This window comes from Corylus avellana, chromosome 2, assembly GCF_965113065.1.
Source record: "Corylus avellana chromosome 2, dhCorAvel1.hap1.2, whole genome shotgun sequence".
NCBI lineage: Eukaryota > Viridiplantae > Streptophyta > Magnoliopsida > Fagales > Betulaceae > Corylus > Corylus avellana.
In genome coordinates, this window is record NC_142491.1 from 40,606,536 (window position 1) to 40,630,445 (window position 23,910).

Below are 23,910 nucleotides of genomic sequence, written 5' to 3' on the forward strand. Positions count from 1 at the left end.
TTTGGTCAAAATCATTGAACCTACGATTATTTTTACTCGTCGAGCTTCTCATTTGAATGGTTTGGTTCAGTATTTGAGAGGGAGAGGAAGGAGAAAGTGAAATGAGCAAGTTAGGGTATGGGTTGAACCTGAGGCTGTCTTCTCTTTCACTCTCTCTGTTCATAATTTGTTCATGGTTTTACCCTTCATTTTACAGAATTTGCCAATATTCGTCAATCTAGGTTTGTCTTTTTGGTCAGAATCATAGATTATTTTTACTCGTCAAGCTTTTCCTTTGAAAGGTTTGTTTAATTCTTGAAAATTTTCTATTCTTAGTAGATTTCATAATTAATTGTCAATTGTTGAAATTGGTTAAGCTGATCTTAGTAGAGATTATTACATTGATTATATAAGAGAAAACTTGGTTTATGATAATGGTTTGAACAGATTTTTGGTTCAATATTTGAGAGGGAGAGATAGGATAAAGTGAAATGAACAAGTTAGGGTACAGGTTGAACCCGAGGCTGTTAGCACAAAAGTAGAAGCAGCAACAGTCATCAAAGCCGCACCGGCCTCCTCCTTTTGGATTTAATGATGAGGATGAAGATGATTTGGAAAGGGATATTTCTCGGCAGGCTAGCAAGAACAAGTCTCTCAAGTCAATGCCCAATTGGGTTTTGATTTCTTTGTAATGTTGTTTTTATTGGTTTGACTTTTTTATTTTTTTGAATTTATGCTTTTGAAGATTGAGGTGCAGCGGAAGAAAGCTTTGGAAGAGCGTCCCACGGTTTTTGATTATGATGGAGTTTATGATGAATTGAAAGAGAAAGCTGTTCGGCCTCGAGTGCAAGACCGTGAAGAGAGAAAGGTATGTCTTATTCCTTCACTCTGTGCAAGTACTTTTATAGAGCATAATTGAATGGTTTATGGTCAGAAGGTCTGGTAATCAATCAAGTAGCTAATCTCGAAACAGTAAAAATTTTATCTTTCAAAGAGCGTAAAAGTTTGGTATATTCTGAAGCTTGAGAGGCACCCTCCATTTTTCTTATATTTTGTGCTCAGTTTTAATACACTTCTATAGCAACAGGGCATGTAACCCAACTTTGAATGTTTCATACATTTTTAAGAGCAGCGTGGTACTTAATTAAGGATTGCAGTTTGGCACTGACTTGGAAAAGATAGGGAGGGATGGAAGATATCTTTTTGGATGTTGAAACTTTAAGCATCAATTTTGTTAGTTCTTGTTGTTTGGCAAATTCGATGATAAAAGGAAGTTTCAAAGCATTTAGTTTGAGTCCCTACCAAGGCTGTCCGGACAAGTTCTCTCCCTGTTCGGACAACATTTCTAGATTGCTATTTTCTCCCATTGTCGGCCCTGTCTGGACAGTCCCTCACCTTGTCCGGACAGCATTTTTCGAAAGTGCTGAAATGCGTCTTCGAAGCTTGTTGTCTAGACTAGCACTAACCCTGTCCGGACACCTAGTAGAAATTATGCCGAAAACGTCTGTTTTATGTGGGCCTAGGTCTAAGGTGTTGTATGTGATATAAATACAACTTTATAGAAGAGAGAAACACAGATTTTAGAACCCTAGAGTTCATAAAAGGCTGTGCTTGAGTGATCAATTGTCGTGAGCCTTATTATTCCTCGTAGAGGATTTTGTGTTAGTTTCATTGTGCTTAATTGAAGTCTACCGAAATAGTCCGGTAAAGGATAATCATGTTGAAGAAAATTGTGAGTGAGGAGACGAGTTGGAGGCTTGTTGATTTTAAAAAGTCAAGGTCTTGCATCGGTTTGTAAGTGTTCATAGTTTCTATAATCTCTGAACATGTTTTCATAGTGATTTCCTTAGTTTTGTTGCTTCAGAGTGGTTTTACTTTTAAATCGTTTTCTAAAAGGCTTTCTCTTTGTCACTAAAATCCTTGTGTGTGATTGTTTGCTTATTTTAAGATATACGTTAATTCTGCATAAACTGTGATATGTTCCCTGTTAAGTGTTTTTCAATTACTAACTTGAAAATTGTTAAGGATGTTAAGAATCTTGAGCTTGAAATGGATAATTTGTTGAAATCTTTGAGTGATTCGCATGCTGTGTGCAATACTTTCAAATCTAAAAACCATGTGTTAATTGTTAAGAATAAATCTCTTCAAAATGATCTGATTGAATCTAGAACTCACTTCTCTAGTGAAAAGCTAAATAAAATGTTGCATGTTTAGAAGCGTTCTAGTGACAGATCTGGTTTAGGATTTGATAAAACTATATCTTTGTCTTCTAATCATGCTTCTACTTCAAAGACTGTTTTTGTTAAGCCAATGAAAGTAGAAGAATCTTCAAGTGAAGGAAAGCAAGCAGTTGCTTTGACTCTTTAAGGTAAGAAATGTAAGAAAATTTTCATTGAGCTTCATACATCTTACCTTAAGCCTAGAGTCTTGTATCCTCCTAAGAAATTACCTTATTAAAGGTTTGTCCCTACATGTCATCACTGCGGAAAAATGGATCACATTCAACCTCAATGTTTTAATTTGAAACCTCATATGCATATAAATGAAAATTCATATTCTAGGAAAGAAAGTGAGGGTTTGGTCATAATGATGAGAGAAGTACTATCTAAGTTAGATAAGTTTGAGCAAAACCATAAGTCTAGACCTAAGATTTCTCAAGTTAGGTGAGTTTGGTCATAATGGTGGTGAATGGTATCATCCTTATGTTAGGTGAGTTACCCACATGCTTAGGATTGGTTGTCATGCATTCGGTTGAATATCCTAGAGCATGTTGTTGTCTTATGCTTTGTTTTGTTATTTATTTTTCTTTTTTGCATCGAGTTTGTTTGCATTTTTTTTTTTTGAAAAATTTCAAAAAGTTGTTGGTTCTTTTTCTTTTCTCTTTTTTGTCTTATGCACCTAGATAATCCATTAATTTTTCATGTTGCTTTCGTGGATTTAATTCCTTGCATCTTGGAATGTTTTTAATATACATGAGATAAAATTTGTTCATTTGACTTGTTCTTGTGGTTACCTAAAGCCTGAACTTATGTGGTACGTTTTGCCCATGTTCTATTTCTTGTGCACATTTAAACTTAAATTGAGGTTTTGCTTAACTTTATTTGTGAGGTTTATTAGGTAATCATATGAGGTTTTTGACTAGTCATATTTTTTCAAATTGACCATATCGCTAGTTAAACTTAGGGCTTATAAATTTCTGCTTTATCTTTTGTGATCAGCACCAACGGTTTAAGGGCACTTTCTCATAGAGAAAAAGAAACAAAATAGTGAAACAAATAAAATTAAAAGATCACAATCCAAAAATAATTTATTTTACTGTGTCAAATTTGTGCAATTTGTTTTACAAAGAGAAATGTATAGGATGAGAGTGGCTAAGCCCTAGTATGATAAGGTTTGACTTTTGATTTGATATACTTGTCAAAACCTCATGGTGGTGAATCTTTCTCCTCATTTTGTAAGTTATAATTTTTCTCTTTGAATGGCTTACTCACACACCACACAAGCATGGGTTGAATGGAACATTTTTCTTTGCTTGGGTTAAGCAATATGAGTTTCTTACAAATTCTAGTCTCATGTGAAATACATGAGTCATTGATGTGTGTATCATGTGTGTTCATTTGACTTTTAAGGAAGGAAACCTTTTTTTTTTTTTTTGGTGATAAATGAGTTATACATTGAGGGGGAGTTTGTGTTGATGTGCCTCCATGATCTGCATTTAACTTCATGCATTTTTCGTTTAAATGTGATCATGAGTTTTTCTTATGTTATTCCTGTTTCACATATGCCTTGATGTATCTTGTGAAGTGTTTAAGGAAACATGAACTTTTTGTCATTCTGTGACAAAAAAGGAGTAAAGATGGAGAGATGATGAGATGTCTCGGCATATTGGCTTTGTCATCGAATTGCCAAAGGGGGAGTTTATTAGTATTTTAGTTGGCTTAATTCGGTTCTAAAATGGAGAGGCTCCTGTCCACAGGCTCAAACATTGATATAAAATGCTCATAATCCAATCTCCATCGTTCACAATGAAAATTCTCGTTTCATGAACATCCTCACAAAGTTTCAGCTCAGTTGGACTACAAACGCTCATTGATCGGAGTTGTTGATCAAGGTCGGACAACATTTTCAAAATGCAGGTTTCACCCACTGCATGGCCTATCCGGACTGGACAGTAGTTCTAGAAACTTAGTTTCTATCATCTGCAAGGCCCTGTCCAAACAGCCCACTAACCTATCCGAGAAACCGTGTTACGCCCCAAAATGTGATTTTACGTGTGTCGGTGTTTAGGGTTTTGGTGTGTGATTATACATCTCATTTAAGAGAGATGTACGAAATTAGAGGCTAGGTTTCATGAGAGGCTGTACTGAGAGAAATCTATCGGAAAAATCCGGTAAAGGAGAATTACATTGAAGAAGATTGTGAGCGAGGAGACGAGTTGGAGGCTTTTCGATCTTACAGAGTCAAAGTCTTCCATCGGTTTGTAAGTGTTCTTAGTGTTTGTAATTTCTGAACATCTTTTGATAGCGATTTTCTGGGTTTGGTTGCCCCGAAGAGGTTTTACTTTTAGATTGTTTTCTAAAAAGTTTCCTGTTCATTACCAAAATCGTGTGATTGTTTTTATTTTTTGTGATTATTTGAACATTGATAATTCGAACACTGATAATTCAACTTCTAACTCTTTTCATCACAAATAAATGCGAACCAATTTCTATACTTGGTTTCTCCCTTCGCTTCTTCACTATAAAACAGATGAAGATGGCTATTACCACAACAGCAAGCCCAACTATAATGATTGTAGTTAGAGATTTGTGACTCCCTTTACCTGCGAAGATTAGAAATATATATTTGTGTCGGAGATCTTATCAAATTTTTTTTTTTTAAAGACTTATCAAAAGAAATATATATTTGTTCACATTAAACTATATTAATTATGGGGGTTGAATTTAAATTTAAGCGGTGGAATACATAGAAAGAGCTAGCTACCATATATAATTAACATTTGTTTTGAAACTCAACAAATTATGCACTTAAAAGTTAAGGAACTCTAATATCCCAGTCGGACAAACAACAAGAAATAATAACGTAAAAATTTATTTATTTATTTATTTATTTTTTAAAAAGTATGATCAGGAAAATAACAAACAAATTCAAGAAACAGCTAGCTTGCAAGCTAGCAGGAGGCGGTACTTGAAGTTGGCGGCGATGGTGGTGGTGCTTCAGCTGTGGGGTCGTAGAAGGCGTAGATCCCATGCCTAAAATTACAGCTAGGCCTATTAACTCTACCACCTTTCTCCCTAGCATAATAGGAATAGGATCCTTTCCAATTCAAAATGGACTGGAGAATATTCAGTTCATGGAGGTACAAATAGGATACCTATCCACTAACTAAAAATAATAATAAAATATTATTTTAGATTTAAATAAAAATCAAATAATAAAATATTAAAATTTTAAGAGGTGGTTGGCCACTCCATTGGGTGGTGGTCTGGGGTGGCCGAAGCCAACCCATGGCCCTTGGGAGGCCACTCCCAAGGGCCAAGTCTAAAAAAAATAAAAAAATAAAAAATAAAAAAAATCGTTTGGCCCTTGGGAGTGGTCTGGCCACTCCCAAGGGCCATGGGGGTGGCTGAACTGGTCCGGCCACACCCAAGGGCTAAGTAAATTATTATTATTATTATTATTTCGATTTGGCCCTTGGGGGTGGCCGGACCACCCTTGTTGGGCCTGGGGCTAGCTTCGGCTACCCCAGACCAGCCGTCTGGGGCGGTCGAGGCCACCCCCAAGGGCCAAACGAATTATTATTATTATTATTATTATTATTATTTTTTTTTTAAGATTTGGCCCTTGGAGGTGGCCCTCCAAGGGCTATGGGGTGGCCGAAGCTACCCTAGCCCCAAACTGGGGTGGTTTGGCTACCCTTTAATATTTTATTATTTTGTTTTTTATTTTTATTTAAATTTAAAATAATATTTTATTATTATTTTTAGTTAGTGAACAGATGTCCTATTTGTGGCTTTAGGATTTCTAAGAAAAAATTATAGCCATGAACTAGATATTCTCCAATCCATTTGGACCGGAGATAATCCTATTCTAGCATATACTTCCGGAAATTTCCAAAAGCCCTACTCAAGCAATAATTACAGCCTTGCTCAGACAAATCAGCTGCACAATTGCATAGAAGGTATTAAAATTTAGTGCTGCAGCATGTCCTACTGCAAACTTACGAAAGAACCAACTGCTGCAGCTCCATATCTTAGGCTTTGCAACAAGCTCAAGAGTTGGTTATTGAATTGAGCCCTTGCTTCGTTTGAAACGTTATAGAGGTTCCCCATTGAAAATTCAGGATGGTGCTAAATATGTTGCGGCCTGAGTAGCGCAACATGCACTCGTCATACCATGATATGGCTTCCTTGTGAGTGGGACAACGTTGTGTGAGAACAAACCACAGCTGCCATGCATGTGTTCAGTCTGCTTCTAATAATGAATCAAATAGGGTTAGTGATCTTCAAAACTCCTTCGACAATTTGATGGAAAAAAAAAAAAATTGTGCTTAGAAATACTAACCTGAAAATTGTTGAGGATGTTAAGAATCATGAGCTTGAATGAGATAATTTGTTGAAATCTTTGAGTGATTCACATATTTTAGCCAATTAATTTACATTTGTTAATCTCTTACTTTTGTTATTTTGTGATGTTTTGTTTTCTTTTTGTGTTTTTTTGTCTTTTTATAGGTTTCTAGAAAAGTTACAAGCTTAAAAGGCAATTTGGGAAAAAGTTGGAAGCTTTGGGCTTAAAGCACAATTGGAGAAGATCTAGAAGATGTGGTTAAGCATAACCAATCATAATAGAGGACCTATATGATGTGGTTAAGTTTAATTAAATCAATAAAATAATTAATTCGGAATTTCTCTAATTGGAGTAAAAATCAGATTTGATTCAAATTTGGATTCTGCACATGTTTCAGTATTTTGACCATAACTTTCTGCTCAAGTATTGGATTGAGGTGAAACAAGCGGCTCTCGAAAGCTAACTCAAAATGCTACAAATCATTACGAAATAGGATTTTCCTATTTCAGATGTATGTTATGCCAAAATTGTCCCGTAATATAAGAACGCAAATCTAGACGAATCCTATTCCGATTTGTACTTGGATTTATCCTAATTGAACTAAGAGATAAACCTCCGAATTTCCTAGGATTACTAGGGCTTCTAGGTCTTTTCTATGCTCTATAAATAGACCCTCTATTCTACAGATTCAATGGTGGAGAAGCAGACACAAGCTCTGAAAAAGAACTGAAGGTTAGATCAAGAAGAGTTTGAGTTTTTCTTCTCCTCCCCTTTTATTTTTGTTATGTAGTTAGTACTTTAATTAGGGCTAGTTTGAAGCCCTAATCATGTTTGTTTAGGATTACAATATTGGCGTATTTGCCACAATTATATTTTGGGTATTTAATTTGATTAATTCATGTTTACTTGAATTCTTCATATGTGTGTGTCTTGTGTGTGTCTGATTACCATATACATGTGTTTGGATTTATGTTATTTAAGTCAATTATGATGACCGAGTCTTAGGCTTAATAAAGTGACAAAAGAATCCCATCACAGGTTCTTGGGCTAATCAACATGGGGAACCGGGAGTAAATACCATGTTCTAGGCCTTGTGTGATTGGCGATTTCCATAGATCTATACTTCCTTAACGAACAACTTAGTAGATATCATGCTAAATCCTTTGAGGAATAAAAGACCTAGAGTAGATACTATGTCTAGTTCGCCGTTTAGGGAAATCAATAGCTTAAGGAGTAGATACCATGCTCTTAGGTTGACAAACATTGAATATCTAGAAATAATTAGAATATTGGCATATTGTTAATCTTATTTGAGTATGGTTAGTGATGGATTTTAAAACCCTAATCCTTTTTAGTTTAGTTAATCTTTTATTTTATTTATTTATGTTAATTCAATTAGTGACAATTATTTTAAAACTGTTAATTAAATAAGAAAATACATTATAAGCATAATTTATTAATCCTCATGGAAATGATCTCGTATTTGCTTGCTATACTATCGTTTTGATTTTGTGCACTTGCAAGTAAAACGTACCAAATTTTTTCCTATTAATTTAGGTAGGTATTTGGCATAACAACATGCTGTTTACAATACTCTCAAATCTGAAAATCATGTGTTAATTGCTAAAAATAAATTCCTTCAAAATGATCTGATTGCATCTAGAAATCACTTGAGTAAATTCTCTAGTGAAAAACTTGATCAAATGTTGCATATTCAAAAGCATTCTAGTGACAGATCTGGCCTAGGATTTGATAAAACTTATTCTTTGTCTTTTAACCTTGCTTCTACTTCAAAGACTGTTTTTGTTAAATCAGTGAAAGTAGAAGAATCTTCAAGTGAAGAAAGTAGGCAATTGCTCCGACTCCTCAGGGTAAGAGAGGAAAGAAAATCTACATTGAGCCTCATGCATCTTACCCTAAATCTAGAGTCATGCATCCTCCTAGGAAACTACATTCTCAAAGGTTTGTCCATACATGTCATCACTGTGGAAAAATTGGTCACATTCGACCAAACTGTTTTAATTTGAAACTTCATGTACCTAAAAATGAAAGTGAGGGTTTGGTCTTGATGATGAGAGAAATGTTATCTAAGCTAGATAAGTATGAACAAATTCATAAGTCTAGACCTAAGATTTCTCAAGTGTAGGTTAGGAAGGATGATATCATTCACCTTTTGAGGATGAGTGGCAGTGATCTCACCTTATGTTAGGTGAGTCAATAACATCTCTAGAATTGATTTTATTACATATCTTTGCATATCGTAGAGCATGTTGTTTTCTTTTTGCAATGCATTTTTGTTTTTATTTGTTTTCCATGTGTTTTCATTTTGTGTGCATTTCATTTGCGAAAAATTTCAAAAAGACAAAAATATTTTTCTTTACTTGTTTTTTTTTCTTTTTTTTCTTTCTTTCTTTTGTCTTATGCACCTAGATAGTCCATTAATTTCTCTTGTTGCTTTCATGGATTTAATTCCTTACATTTTGGAATGTTCTTAATATGCATGAGATGAAAATTTGTGTCAATAGACTTGTTTTTGTGGTTACCTAAAGCATGTGATACATTTTGCCTGTGATTTTCTCTTGTGCACATGTAAGCTTAATTTGAGACTATTTCTAACTTTAAGAGAAAATTACAGTTTACCTCCCCAAAGTTGACAGCGTTTTTTAATTCGAACACCAAAATTTTAATTTTTGCAATCTACTCCCCCAAAGTTTCAAATTTTTGCAATTTGACCAATTGTATCCAAAACTTCCCATATTGCCCCTAATTTTTTTTATTTTTTTTTTAAAAAAAAAACAATTCGGGGTGGCCGTAGCCAACCCTTTAGCCATCTGGCCATTTTTGCATCCCCAAATTTATTTATTTTTTTCGTAAAAAATAAAAATTATGGGCAATATAGAAACTTTGGGATAATATTGGTCGAATTGAAAAAAATGGGAACTTTGTGGGGGTGGATTGTAAAAATTGAAACTTTGGTGTTCAAATTGAAAAACACTGTCAACTTTGGGGGGGTCCCAAACTTTAAGTGTAAGGTCTGTTAGGTAACTATATGAGGTGTTTGACTAGTTATATTTTTCAAATTTACCATATGCTAGTTGAATCTAGGGCTTAAAAATTTTTGCTTTCTCTTTTATGATAAACACCAATTGTTTAAGGACACTTTCTCAAAGCGAAAAGGGAAAAATCCATTTTACCCCTCTGAAGTTTCAGGTGTTTTTCAATTTGAACTCCAAAATTTAAAAATTGACAATGTACTCCCCTAATGTTTCAAAAATTTTTACTTTAAACCTTCTGTTACTAATTTCAGTCAAAGTGGACGAAAATCAATGAAATTACGTAATTACCTTCAGGCTTTTTTTTTTTTATTATTTATTATTATTATTATTATTATTTATAATTTCTGTCCAATTTAACGGAAATTAGTAACGGAAGATTTAAATTAAAATTTTTTGAAACATTAGGGGGGTTCATTGCCAATTTTTAAACTTTAAGGTTTAAATTGAAAAACACCTGAAACTTCAAGGAGGTAAAGTGCATTTTTCCCAAGAGAAAAAAAAAAAAAAAAAGCAATATAGTGAAGCAAAAATCAAAAGATCATGTTCTATATGGAATCTATTTCACTGTGTCAAACTTGTGCAATTTTTTTTTTTTTTTTGAAACTTTCTCCTCATTTTGTAAGTTGGTAATTTTTCTCATTGAATGGCTTACACACAGCACACAAGCATAGGTTGAATGAAACATTTTTCTTTGCTTGGGTTAAGCAATAAGAGTTTCTAGTCATTTCTAGTCTCATGTATATTTTGCATATTTGGAACATGTTTGGGATATTCATTGCTGAAATACATGAGTCTTTGATGTGTGTATCATGTGTATTCATTTGACTTTTGAGGGGGAGAAACATGTTTTTCTTTTCTAGTTTCTTGTTGATAAATGAGTCATAGTTTGAGGGGAAGTTTTTGGTTGCGTGTCTTCATGATCTTGCCGCATTCTTCATGCATTTTCGTTTATTCTTGTTCCACATATGCATTGATGTTTTCTTGTGAGTGTTTCAGGAACCATGGAGACCTTTTTTCATTCTATGACAAAAAGGGGAAGTAAATATGAGGAGATGATAGCATGGCTCGGCATATTGGTTTTGTCACTAAATTGCCAAAGGAGGAGTTTATTAGTTCTTGTTGTTTGGTGAATTCGGTGATAAAAGGAAGTCTGAAAGCATCAAGTTTGAGTCTAGTTCGAGTCCCTGCCAAGGCTGTCTGGACAAGTTCTGGTGTGCTGTCGTAGGCACCCAAAAATAAAACCTATACTTCTAAAAATACATGTAGTAGTGCGTGTAAGGGTCGATCCCACGGAGAGTATTTAGCCTAATTTTATGCTACGTGAACAAGGATGGGGGGTTTTAGTATAACGAAAACAATTTTAAGAAGAATAACTAAGAAACAATTCAAATTAAAATATTGAAATCAATCAAAAGAACAAACATTGGTCTAAGTCAACATCCACCATCGGAATTTTACAACTGATCATCGATGCAAATATATATCAATTCATACTTTGAATATTCACCGTTGGAACTATTTTCCTATCTCTCCTTAGTCGCAATTAATTAGAAAACAAACGATCTAATTAACCTTAACTACTAAACAACCCAAGACAAGCGCTAAGGGTTTAATCTAGTAGCAGCTTTAAGAATTAGAGAGATCGATGAAGCTAAACAACACAAGCACAAGCGGTTGCATTTAATTTCGTCGAACGTTCTTCCTAAGATTTAATAATTTCTGACGCAGTAAATCATTAAATCTTAGTTGCTTCACAAATTAAAGGGATCAAACAATTACGGATTTGATGTCTAACCTAGCAGTAGATTGCAACGAATAATAAACTAGTAGGCCTCCTAGTAATTAAACGTGACAATCATAAAAATAGGCACAGAAGAACATCTAATACTCAAAGCATAAATTGTACAATAAAAACAAATTAGATCTCACAGTTTTATTGATTCCGAGGCTTCCGTTTCCTTCGACCAATTATGAAAGTTTAGCCACGCAAGGCCATGATTAAAACTCAAAGGAGAAGTTAGAGAAGAGGGGAGAAGATGCTCTTCTAGTCTGATGATTCCCCTCTTTATACACGTTTATGCCCTATACTAGAAGCTTCCAAAATCTCCTAAAAAAATATTCTAAATATTATCCTAAAATAACAATGTCCAAATTTGAATAATTAAGGAAAATATTAAAAATAAAATAAAGTATTAATATAACTAGGAAGGTGGTATTTGCAGCTGGAATTTTCGTGCACCAGATCAAAACTTCCGCAAATAACTACATCAGATCCATATATTAGATTTGCATGCTAAGGAACATTCCAGAACGTCAACAGTGTAGATGCCGCAACTTCAAGCCCAATTTCGACCTTGATGTGGTTAGTATCTCTCAAAACTCAAAACATGAAAGTTGTAGAACTTTTTCTTGGTGTTCCATAGAATCTTGAATCATCTTAATCGGAGCTTGGATGAGAGAGTTAGGCCCAGATTACGAAGCGATGTCGAAACTGTCCAAAACCGCCCAATTAGCTTTCTTTTGCATTTAATGCCTCCATTTGCATCTTAAATCAAAATAAAAGAATAATGAGTACATTTAGGCACCAAATAAGTATAAAAGACTAAACATTAAGGGAGAAAAGTTTAACATTTTGCATTCTCATCAGGTTCTCTCCCTGCCTGGACAGTATTTCTAGAAAGCTATTTTCTCCCTTTGCAGGCCTTGTCTGGACAGCCCCTCACCCTATCCAAACAGCATTTCCCGAAAGTGCCGAAATGCGTCTTCGAAGCTTGCTGTCCAGACAGGCACTAACCCTGTCCGGACACCTCATAGAAATTATGCCAAAAATGTATGTTTTATGTGGGCCTAGGTCTAGGGTGTTGTATGTGATATAAATACAACTTTATAGAAGAGAGAAACATGAATTTGAGAACCCTAGAGTTCGTGAGAGGCTGTGCTTGAGCGATCAATTGTCATGAGCCTTATTATTCCTCGTAGAGGATTTTGTGTTAGTTTCATTGTGCTTAATTGAAGTCTACCGGAAAGGTCCGGTAAAGGAGAATCACGTTAAAAAAGATTGTGAGTGAGGAGATGAGTTGGAGGCTTGTCGATCTTAAAGAGTCAAGGTCTTGCATCGGCTTGTAAGTGTTCATAGTGTCTGTAATCTCTGAACATCTTTTAATAGTGATTTCCTGGGTTTGGCTGTCTCGGATAGGTTTAATTTTAGATCGTTTTCTAAAATGCTTCATCTTCGCCACCAAAATCCTTGTGTGTGATTGTTCATAATTTGGTGATTGTTTGCTTATTTTTAAATATCCGTTAATTCTGCATAAATTGTGATATTTTTCATGTTAAGCGTTTTTCAAATTTCTTTAGCTAGGTTAAGGAACTGGGATTTTCTAGTTGAAATAATGAGGATGCTTGAAGTGTTAGGGGTTAGGTAGGCCTGGGTATCGGTCAAAACGGTCTGGTTTTGGCTCTTATCGGTTATTAACTGATAATTTTCGGTTAAATGGTTTATTAACCGATACCGAACCAATAAGAATTTTAACCGAAATTATCGGTTATAATGGTACACGGTTAAATGGTTCGGTTAAACCGGTTAACCGATTTAACCGTGTGCTTTATATTGATTTATTTTGTTGGGTCAAAAATGAGTTTTTTTTAACTTTTGAGAGCCCAAATACTTTTTGTTGGGCTAAAATAACCTATTAAAAATGAGCTGTTTAGGGCTCAGATACTTTTTATTGGGACCTAAATATTTGTTTTTTAGGATAAAAATTGAAGTTTTTTTATATTGATCCACCACAACTTTTTTTTATATTATAAAATACATTTTTCCATAGCAAATGGACTAATTAACATAATGAATGCTAATTAGATTAACAAAACTAGTTAATAAAAAATGCTTTCACCAAATGCAAATAAATCACATCCAATGCCATTACTGAAAGAAAAAAATCAAACCTACCCAAACTCAAATTAAGATAAGATTACATAGGTATATATACAATCCCAAAACTATGTCGTTTTGGCATCCATACTTAACGGTTTATATCGGTTAAACGGTTAACCGATATGAAATTTCTAACCGAACCGATAAGCATACCGGTATAAAAAAATTTAACCACTAAGGATATCGGTATATCGGTTACAGTTAATATCGGTTCGGTCGAAACCGGTACACGGCCGATAATCGGTAACCGGTTAATCTGTCCACCCCTAAGATTAGGATAGGTCTTAGGTACAAGTCTTGCCTATACAATAAAATAAAAGAAAAGGAAAATGGGCTTACGTGAGGCTTCTTCCTTTCTAAATGATTGTTTTCTACTTAGAGGTTGTTGAGCATCCAAGCTCTTCAGGTTACCACCACACGTACTTCTTTTTCTGTTGTTACATCTTTGTTTTATTTATATCTCTCTCTCTGCCTCCTTCCCCTATAGCAGCTGAAGAGGTGCTGTTTATAGAATTTACAGTATGTTTTTTTTTTTTTTGCTTGACTGTATGCATTTATACCATTGACATTTGGAAATCAACCTTGAAGAAAATGTACTTTGCATCATTAGGGAAGTGTTAAAATCTGTCTTAATGTAATTTACTTTTAGATGAGTATGTTGAAACTATAGTTGTATCAATTATCAAGCTTGGGACTGTGAAAGCATAATATTTGTGTAAGATAATTGGCTATTGAAAATGAGCGATTACATAACACAATTCCCTCTCACAAAGAAGTTACGAATGAGCTTTAGCTCAAATGGTACTTCTTCCCTTTATAGTAAGGTGGAGGGTGAGAGCATGGGTTCATTTCCACCGAGTGTGTGTATAACTTACCAATTAAAGAAAAAAAAATTGTCCCAATGTAATTTATATTTAATGAACAAATCCATGATTTTGAATGAGACCATTGAAGAAGAAGTTTGATTGGTTCATAATAATTGATGAGAGGTAACAATCATTTAGATAGTATAGAATTAGAGAAGGTAACAATGTTATGGATTAGCTAATGGTCTTCGGACCAAATGGCATTTTCTTCCCTCTAAAAGAAAGGAGTGTTGAAATATTTTCAATATATATATATATATATATATATATATATATATATATATATATATATTATATATTATTTTGTGTCTTGGGAATGTTTTAAATGGAAGGCTTTAAAGAGCATTGAATGAAGATTGTCTCACATTGGAAAGTGTGAAGATTTTGTTGGCATTTATAAGGCCTAACTAATTCAAGCTATTAAATGAGCTATGTTAGGGTACACCCTAGTGCATGCTATAGTACAGTGCGAAGCACCGGACGCACACAAGCAAGCGCGCACATGGCGTAGGCTGTAGGGCGCTAGTGGCGCACTTGGACGATAAAGATCGTTCGATCTAGTGGTTGAATCTATTAGACTGTTTAATCTACCGATTGAGATTAAATAATTAAGATTTAAGATTGAGATCTTAAATTAAGATTGAGATCGTTAAATAATTAACGATTGAGATCTATTAGATAATTATTTAATCTAACGGTCAAAATTAAGTGTCAATTAGATTATCAGTTTACAACAGTTTAATAGCAGTTTATTTTCGAAATTCAAAAACAGCAGTTTAATTTTGAAATTTGAAATTATCTGATTTGTTTTAAGAGATAATTGATTAATCTTTGAGAATATAATTCTCCTTATATCTTTATTTGTTTTTGAAATTTGAATATATTATTTTCTTTTTGTCTCTAATTTGAATAGAAAATATGAGGGTATTTTCGGGTTTTAACTTCGTTTGTGCATAACACAGTCATAACACAGAAGTTTCTAAGCTTATCCTGGAGAAAAATTTACTGTAACCCTGTTGCATCCCAATTATGGTGGGGGCAAATATTTTTTTAAAGAAAGTGACTTTGCAACACATGTTAGGAGCATTTTCGTTTTCTATATTTTTCCTTATTTGTATAACAGAGTGGAGGTCGAGATCACAAGAATCTGGATCAATCATGAATAATCTATGGGTTCTGCTAACTATCAAAAATAAATAAATAAAAATAATGTTTTGCTGAATGAAAAATGATTTTCCATAATATTATCTAAGAAATCTCTCCTTAAGGTTACATTGGTCATGCCTTGAGGGATGGTAGATTTGGTAGTGTGTTGGCGATGTCAAAGAGGCAATTGTTTAGTTAAGGATGTGTGGAGAATGGCCCCACTATGCTTAATGTAGACTATTTGGAGAGAGCGGAATGCATGATGTTTTGAAAATCATGAGAAGATGCACGAGCTCAAAAACATGTTTGTTAAGACCCTTCTCAATTGGGTAGGAGAGTTTAATGTTTCCCAGTTTTTTCTATGCCTCAATTTGTAGGTTTTTGTTCTTCTTTTCGCTTTTAGTCCCTTTTTTGTATATGTCTTGTGTACTAGGGTTATGCCCTTATGCGTTTTTCAATGAATCAATTATTTATCAAAAAAAATATAGTAAGGATATTCAAAAGCTAATTTATCGTTATCAACTTTTAAAGGTAATGTGATAAATTTTATGATGGCTGATTTAAAGCTAATTTATCATTATCAACTTCTTCAATGGTCAGAATTTATTTATTTATTTATTTTTTGCTGATTTAACGCAAATTGCAACTTCATACCTTTGCACACGTTTTAGCTTTTAGCTTCCACGAAGTCCCACTACTTTGTTTTACTTCTTTTGTAACTGAGGGTAGTTTGATCTTAATGTTTCGAACCTTAATTTGTGTCATATGAAACCATGTTTTCTTCTTTAAGAAGTGAACGACCTTTATATTTGAGGTTTCAGTAGGAAAAGTCTCACCACTTTACTTGTCTCAACACCATGTGATCAAACACTGAAGAGATACTTTAGTCGGTGAATGGACTTTATTCTCGTGTAGCAACATTTTGTTTCATGTCTCAAAGAGCTTTTTCCGAATAAATTTCTTTGTTTTTCTCATGTTAATATTTAAACTTCAATAGCTAAGAAAGTCAACATCTTCAAGTTACTAAATATGGCTTCACTTTTAGTTAGAAAACTTGGTAGTTAGTTATGGGCATATGACACTCTTTTTTTAGCGCTTTTGACCTTTTTTTATTCGTTATTATTTTGTATGTTGAGAAATTGGAGCATTTGTTTTTAATTCTGAAAAAATAAATTGGAACAATTATTTTTAAATTTCTTGTTCTTCATAGATGTGGTTAAATGGTCGTACTTGCCAAAAAAAAAAGTAATTAAATAGAGGTTGTAACTGATCAACATGCTCGTTTTTGTTGCAATCAAGATATATTGAGATCTTAAGATTGAGATCGTTAAATAATTAACGATTGAGATCTACTAGATAATTATTTAATCTAACAGTCAGATTTAAGTGCCAGTTGGATTATCAGTTTACAGCAATTTAATAGCAGTTTATTTTTGAAATTCAAAAACAGCAGTTTAATTTCGAAATTTGAAATTATCTGATCTGTTTTAAGAGATAATTGATTAATCTCTGAGAATATAATTCTCTTTATATCCTTATCTGTTTTTGAAATTTGAATATATTATTTTCTTTTTGTCTCTTATTGGAATAGAAAATCTGAGGGTATTTTAGGGTTTTAACTTCGTTTGTGTAGAACGCAGTTATAACACAGAAGTTTCTGGACTCCATTGTATCCTGGAAAAAAATTTGTTGTAACCCTGTTGCATACCAATTCTAGTGGGAGCAAATATTTTTTTAAGGAAAGTGACTTTGTAATACACCTTATGAGCATTTTCGTTTTTTGTATTTTTCCCTATTTGTATAACAGAGTGGACGTCGAGATCACGGGAATCTGGATCAATCATGAATAATCTATGGGTTCTGCTAACTATCAAAAATAAATAAATAAATAAAGATAATGTTTTGCTGAATTAAAAGTGATTTTCTATAATTTTATCTAAGAAATCTCTATTTGAGGTCCCATGGGTCATGCCTGGAAGGGTGGTAGATTTGTTAGTGTGTTGGCGATGTCAAAGAGGCAATCATTTAGTTAAGGATGTGTGGAGAATAGCCCCACTATGCTTAATGTGGACTATTTGGAGAGAGCAGAATACACGATGTTTTGAAAATCATGAGAAGACAAACGAGCTCAAAAGGATGTTTGTTAAGACCTTCTCAATTGGGTAGGAGTGTTTAATGTTTCTCAATTTTCTACTATGCCTCAATTTGTGGGTTTTTGTTCTTCTTTTTGCTTTTAGTCCATTCTTTGTATATGTCTTGTGTATTAGGGTTACGCCCCTCTGCCTTTTTTTTTTTTTTTTTTTGTGGGCTGATTTATCGCAAATTGCAACTCCATACCCTTGCACACATTTTAGCTTTTAGCTTTCATGAAGTCCGGTGTCATATGACTTGTGAATCTTACCATATATGTCATATGAAACCATGTTTTTCTTCTTTAAAAAGTGAAAGACCTTTATATTTGAGGTTTCAGTAGGAAAAGTCTCACCTCTTTACTTGTCTCAACACCATGTGATCAAACACTAAAGAGATACTTAGTCGGTGAATGGAATTTAGTCTCATGTAGCAACATCTTGTTTCATGTCTCAAAGAGCCTTTTCCGAATAAATTTCTTTTTTTTTTCTCATGTTAATATTTAAATTTCAGTAGCTAAGAAAGTCAACATCTTCAAGTTTCTAAATATGGATTCACTTTTAGTTAGAAAACTTGGTAGTTAGTTATGGGCATATGACACCCTCTTTTTTCAGCGCTTTTGACCTTTTTTTTTATTCGTTATTATTTTGTATGTTGAGAAATTGGAGCATTTGTTTTTAATTCTGAAAAAGTAAATTGCAGCAATTATTTTTAAATTTCTTGTTCTTCATTGATGTGGTTAAATGGTCGTTGTGCTTGCCAACAAAAAAAAGAAGAAGTAATTAAATAGTGGTTGTAACTGATCAACATGCTCGTTTCTGTTGCAGTCAAGATATATTGAGATCTTAAATTAAGATTGAGATCGTTAAATAATTAACGATTGAGATCTACTAGATAATTATTTAATCGAACGGTCAGATTTAAGTGTCAGTTGGATTATCAGTTTACAGCAGTTTAATAGCAGTTTATTTTTGAAATTCAAAAATAGCAGTTTAATTTCAAATTTTGAAATTATCTGATCTGTTTTAAGAGATAATTGATTAATCTCTGAGAATATAATTCTCTTTATATCCTTATTTGTTTTTGAAATTTGAATATATTATTTTCTTTTTGTCTCTGATTGGAATAGAAAATTTGAGGGTATTTTTGGGTTTTAACTTCGTTTGTGTAGAACGCAGTTATAACACACAAGTTTCAGGACTCTACTGTATCCTGTAGAAAAATTGTTGTAACCCTATTGCATACCAGTTCTGGTGGAGGCAAATATTTTCTTAAGGAAAGTAACTTTGTAACACACGTTAGGAGCATTTTTGTTTTCTGTATTTTTTCCTATTTGTATAACAAAGTGGAGGTCGAGATCACGGGAATTGGGATCAATCATGAATAATCTATGGGTTCTGCTAACTATCAAAAATAAATAAATAAAGATAATGTTTTGCTGGATTAAAAGTGATTTTCCATAGTAGATTGAGATCTTAAATTAAGATTGAGATCGTTAATCTACTAGATAATTATTTAATTTAACGGTCAAGTCCCCTCCTTTCTTCTTAGTGGTCGCTTGTTCGAATTCGCTTGCGATAGTAGTTGCATGAACCACATGCTACTAAGAAGGGGCTTTATTGGCTTGCGCTTTGGTGGGGTGTTGGTGACAGACTCGTCTTCCCAGATAGTAGCTATGGCTTAAACCAAACATTTCACAACGGGTGAGAACCCCGATGGTCACGCCCAAGGAGAGAAATTACACTGGTCACCATTTCCCATCCTTTTGCTTGAAAAAAAAAAAAAAAGAAAAAAAAAAGAAGAAGAAGATATATTGAGATTTTGAAAGAAAAAGCAAAAGAACGTGAGCAATACCGTGAGGTAGTGTTTGAGCGAAAAAATGCTAAAGAGAGAAGCCAAGATGACCACCTCTATGCAGACAATGACAAATTTGTCACGCATGCTTACAAAAAGAAACTTGCAAAGCATGCAAAGTGGCAGGAGTAAGAACGTTTGTGTGAACTTCGGGAAGCAAAGGAGGATGTATGTCTAACTTTTTTCAAGTCTTGTTGTGATCTAACTTCAGTTTTGATTGACAATAATGATCACGTTGCTTGTTTTGTATTACTTTTGCATATGATGAACTGAAGATTGCTAGTTTAATTTATGCATCTAATTCTTGCGTCGTCTTGTGACTTATGTTAATTATTTTTTATTCTGTTCGTTGTACTTTAGATTTTTATTTTTTATTTATTTATTTTTATTTATTATGTTTTCATTTTTTTCATTTAGGCAGATGGCATATGGGTGTTAGTAGTTGGATTCCAATGTCTAGGTTGAGTTTTCACCAACCATGGTAGAATGATGCAGTCAGCAAAAAGTAAACTAGATCAAAGATTAAAAAAAAAAAATGGAAAAAATGGTCTAGTTTTGATGTGGGACCTAATTGGCTACCTTCATAAGCTACTTTAGGTTGGAAACTTGCTTCAGTTTTAATTAAGTTTTACTTAAGTAGGGATAATCTGATAAACCTTAGATTTTCTGGAATGGGCTGTACGAAAGGCTAAGGAGTTTTATTTTAACTTTTAGAGTCTTTTTCTAATTTGTTTTAGTAGTTTCCTGCTCTTTTTAGTAATTCTTTTTCTTTTTAATTAGGAATCCTAGTCTATATAGGAAAATGATTGAGAATATGCTTAGATAAAGTCTTTTATGTAATTTGTCAAATTCAAAGAGATTTCCAGTAGTTTTCTTAAACTTTTGAGGTATATCAATCATGAATAATCTGTGGGTTTTGCTAACTATCAAAAATAAAAAAATAAAGATAATGTTTTGTTGAATTAAAAGTGATTTTCCATAATATATTGAGATCTTAAATTAAGATTTAAGATTGAGATCTTAAGATCTCAATGGCTTGCACTTTGGTGAGATTGTGGTGACGGACTCTCCTTCCCAGACAGTAGTTATGGCTCAAATCGAACATTCCACAACGGGTGGGAACCCTGATGGTCACGCCTAAAAAAAAAAAAAGATATATTGAGATTTTGAAAGAAAAAGAAAAAGAACGTTCATCTTGGCTTCTCTCTTTAGCAATTTTTTCTAGAGAGAAAACTCTTTACCTTCTGTTCTACACATAGATTCAATTTTTTTTTTCTTTGGTAATCTATCCATTCTCAAGTCCTTAATCATCAAACCCTATCCAAGAAGCTTTAAAAAACCTACGGAAAAACCAAATTTAATCCGTAGGTTTTCATACGATTTAATTTAGTCTCTAGGTTTTTAATTTCAATAATTAGATCCTTTTCCTTTGGTTTTAAATAGGCTCTCTTTCAATGTACCATCTAATTGACTAACGGCATGAAATAGTAGACCAATCAATTAATACCAGATAGCTCTCGTTTGACACTCATACACTAACTGTACATGTCACATCACACACTTACTTTGATTATAACTGCATTATAGGAAGGGTTTTCTGTTCATCTTTTTCCAAAAATTCTTCAACTGGCTCACTGACATTATATTTTATGATGTAATTCCACGAGGGTATCTTAATCCTATTTGTTAACTTTATCCTTGGGGTGGTATATAATTCCTGAATGTTTTCAATTGTAAATGTCAGTTCATAGGCTTTCAGCTAACCATTAAGAGATGGAGCCTCTGTATCATTAGGTTCAGGCCAGACATGGTCTAGACAGGCTAGGATTGGGTTGTGTGACATAATCAGCGGGGAAGGTCCTGGGCAGTAAGCATGAGAGTGAGGGTGGCGCATGTTGGTGTTACCTTGATGTGGCAGGTTGGTTTGGCTTAGTGGCTCCAGTACTATTGGCATGTTAACCTTATATGTGATCTAATCAGGCGGCTTTAGGCAGGTTTCTGGTTTTATAATTTTGTAGATGACGATACTAAATTAAATGTCTTTAAAACATCTTTATATATACATACTTTTTTGTTTCTTGGTATTCTTGAGAAAAACATATACTGATAATTTATTTTTGGGCTGATTTAAAGGTTACAAAGGACTTGAGCGATTTTCACTTCAACCTTCGAAAAAAATGTCACTTTTGGTGCGAATAATGCTGAGTTGAGGAAACCAGAGAAGCAGGTTGAGTCAAGGAAGGCTGAGAGACAACCGGAGTCAAGGGAGCTAGAGAAGCTTGAAGAAAAAGGCTCCATTGATACATCAGAAAAAGGTCAGACATCGGATAACTCAAATCCACTTTTGGAGGCTTCCGTTGTGGAAGAAAAACATGGAGGTGAAACTTCCACTCTGCCTAGAAGCTTCATGTCCTCAGATGCAATGCCAGTTACCAACACTTCAATTGAAGAAAAAACTTCAGGTGAACAACCATCCTCAGAAGAGCCAAAGACTAACCATCATAAGAGAAGTGGAGATGCTGTGGCTGCAGCAAAAGAACGCTATTTGGCACGGAAGAGGTCTAAAGTACAGTAAAACCTCTCTCTGAGCATGTCATGTGAGTTTTAAAATCCAAAACACAAGTTCTTCTCATTGTAATCTGGAACCTGGTGAAGCATTCTCTCATGATCAGATTCTGTCTGTACATCTTGGCCTTCCCATATGGGGAGGAGTCTGATAGTTTTATGATTGATTTGATCTCTCAAGTATATCAGGCTCAGCAATCAAGAAGGAAGAACATAAAAGCCAAGATCTTGATCTCTGATGTTAATGCTAAAACAGATTGTATTTAAGCAGCATAGGAAACATCTTGAAGCCAGTGACCTAAGATCCATCATCATATTTAGAATGTTATAAATTTTTTAAACCCGTGTAAAGCCAAATATTATATATGTATCCATTGGTCTCAATTTGATTCATGATGCAGCACTGTTCTTAAAATGTAGATAAAATTTTTAAATGCCTGGGGATCTCCTAAAATTTCTGCTGATCAGTTGTTTCTGGTAGGTGGGTCCTGCAGTCCTGCACTCCTATTTCACTCCCTAGCCAAATTCCGAATTCAGGGAATTTTAGTTCCTTCTAGGCTCTTTTTGTTTTGACGGTTGGAAAACATTTTCAACGAATTTTTTCTAAAATTATTTTTTTAGTGCTTATCTCGTACAGAAAATGAGCAATCACAAAAAATAGCCGGCAACTTCCAACAACTTTCCGAGGTAAATCATTATTGATATAAATATTAAGTTTGTAAGCATTATATTTTCTTTTAAAAAAAAAACAGCTCAATCCGAGGAATGCCTAATCAATTACTAGGTGTACAACCTAGGATTCGGATCAGTACAATGTTACGGAGTAACGTTATAAATTATTTTTGGGTAAAGTCTACATACCCCTCTCAAACTACCACCTAATAGACAATGTATTTCCTAAACTAACAATATCTCCACCAAACTACCAAAAATTATCAATGTCCCCCAACGATGAAACTACCCATAGTAAAATAAAAACAAAAAATACTTAAACTTCTAGAAAAAACTTAAACCTAAAAATAAAAAATAAAATCCAAGTGGTGTCTAAATTTAATAATTAAACAAAATCATTTTTATAAGGAAAAAAAAAATCGTTTTTTTTTTATACAGAATGAAAATTTTTCCTTCTTTTTTTATAAATTTGTTTTATAACTTTTTTAAATAAAAATTTTCGTTCAAAAAATAAAAATTTTCGTTTTAAAAACAAAATTTAATTCAATTTTTAAAATAAAAATATTCATTTCAAAAAATAAAAAGTTTCGTTTTTCAAAAAAATAAAATAAAAATTTTGGTATATTAAATAAAAAATCATTTTAAAAATAAAATAAAATAAAAAAACGTTTTTTTAATTAAAATTTTTGTTTAAAAAAAAAATACCCGCTCACCCTGCGAGGCATACCCCAATTAACACCAAAAAGCTAAAGTACACTCGCATAACCCAACTAACACCAAAAAGCTGAAGTACACTCCATATCTCTATTGCAACCGCACAATGCAGGAATAAATGATCGATCGACTCTCTACCATGCTTACTCATACAATACCATAATATTCATCTTACGTAAATTATCCAATGTTAATATTTTTCCTAGAGCCGCCGTCCACACAAAGAAAGTCACTCTGGGTGGTGCCTTACTTTCCAAATACTCTTCCAAGGGAACCAAAGTAGACAAAACCTGAAAATAAGATTTCACTGCAAATGTCTTCCTTTTCGATGGAATCCAACAAATTGAATCCTTATATCCATACCGAACTTTTTGGGAATACAACAACTCAAAGAATCAAGAAACCACATCCACTTCCCAATCAT

The 23,910-nt window shown here is 33.6% G+C and overlaps 1 protein-coding gene across 1 annotated transcript; it reads left to right on the top strand.

The window, feature by feature from the left end:
- Window positions 1–712: 712 nt before the first annotated feature.
- Window positions 713–22,367, top strand: LOC148587740 (uncharacterized). Its single transcript, XM_088512791.1, has 3 exons — window positions 713–847; window positions 21,763–22,106; window positions 22,208–22,367. The coding sequence occupies exons 1-3, from the start codon at window positions 713–715 to the stop codon at window positions 22,365–22,367; spliced, it is 639 nt and encodes a 212-aa protein (XP_088368917.1).
- Window positions 22,368–23,910: the final 1,543 nt, after the last annotated feature.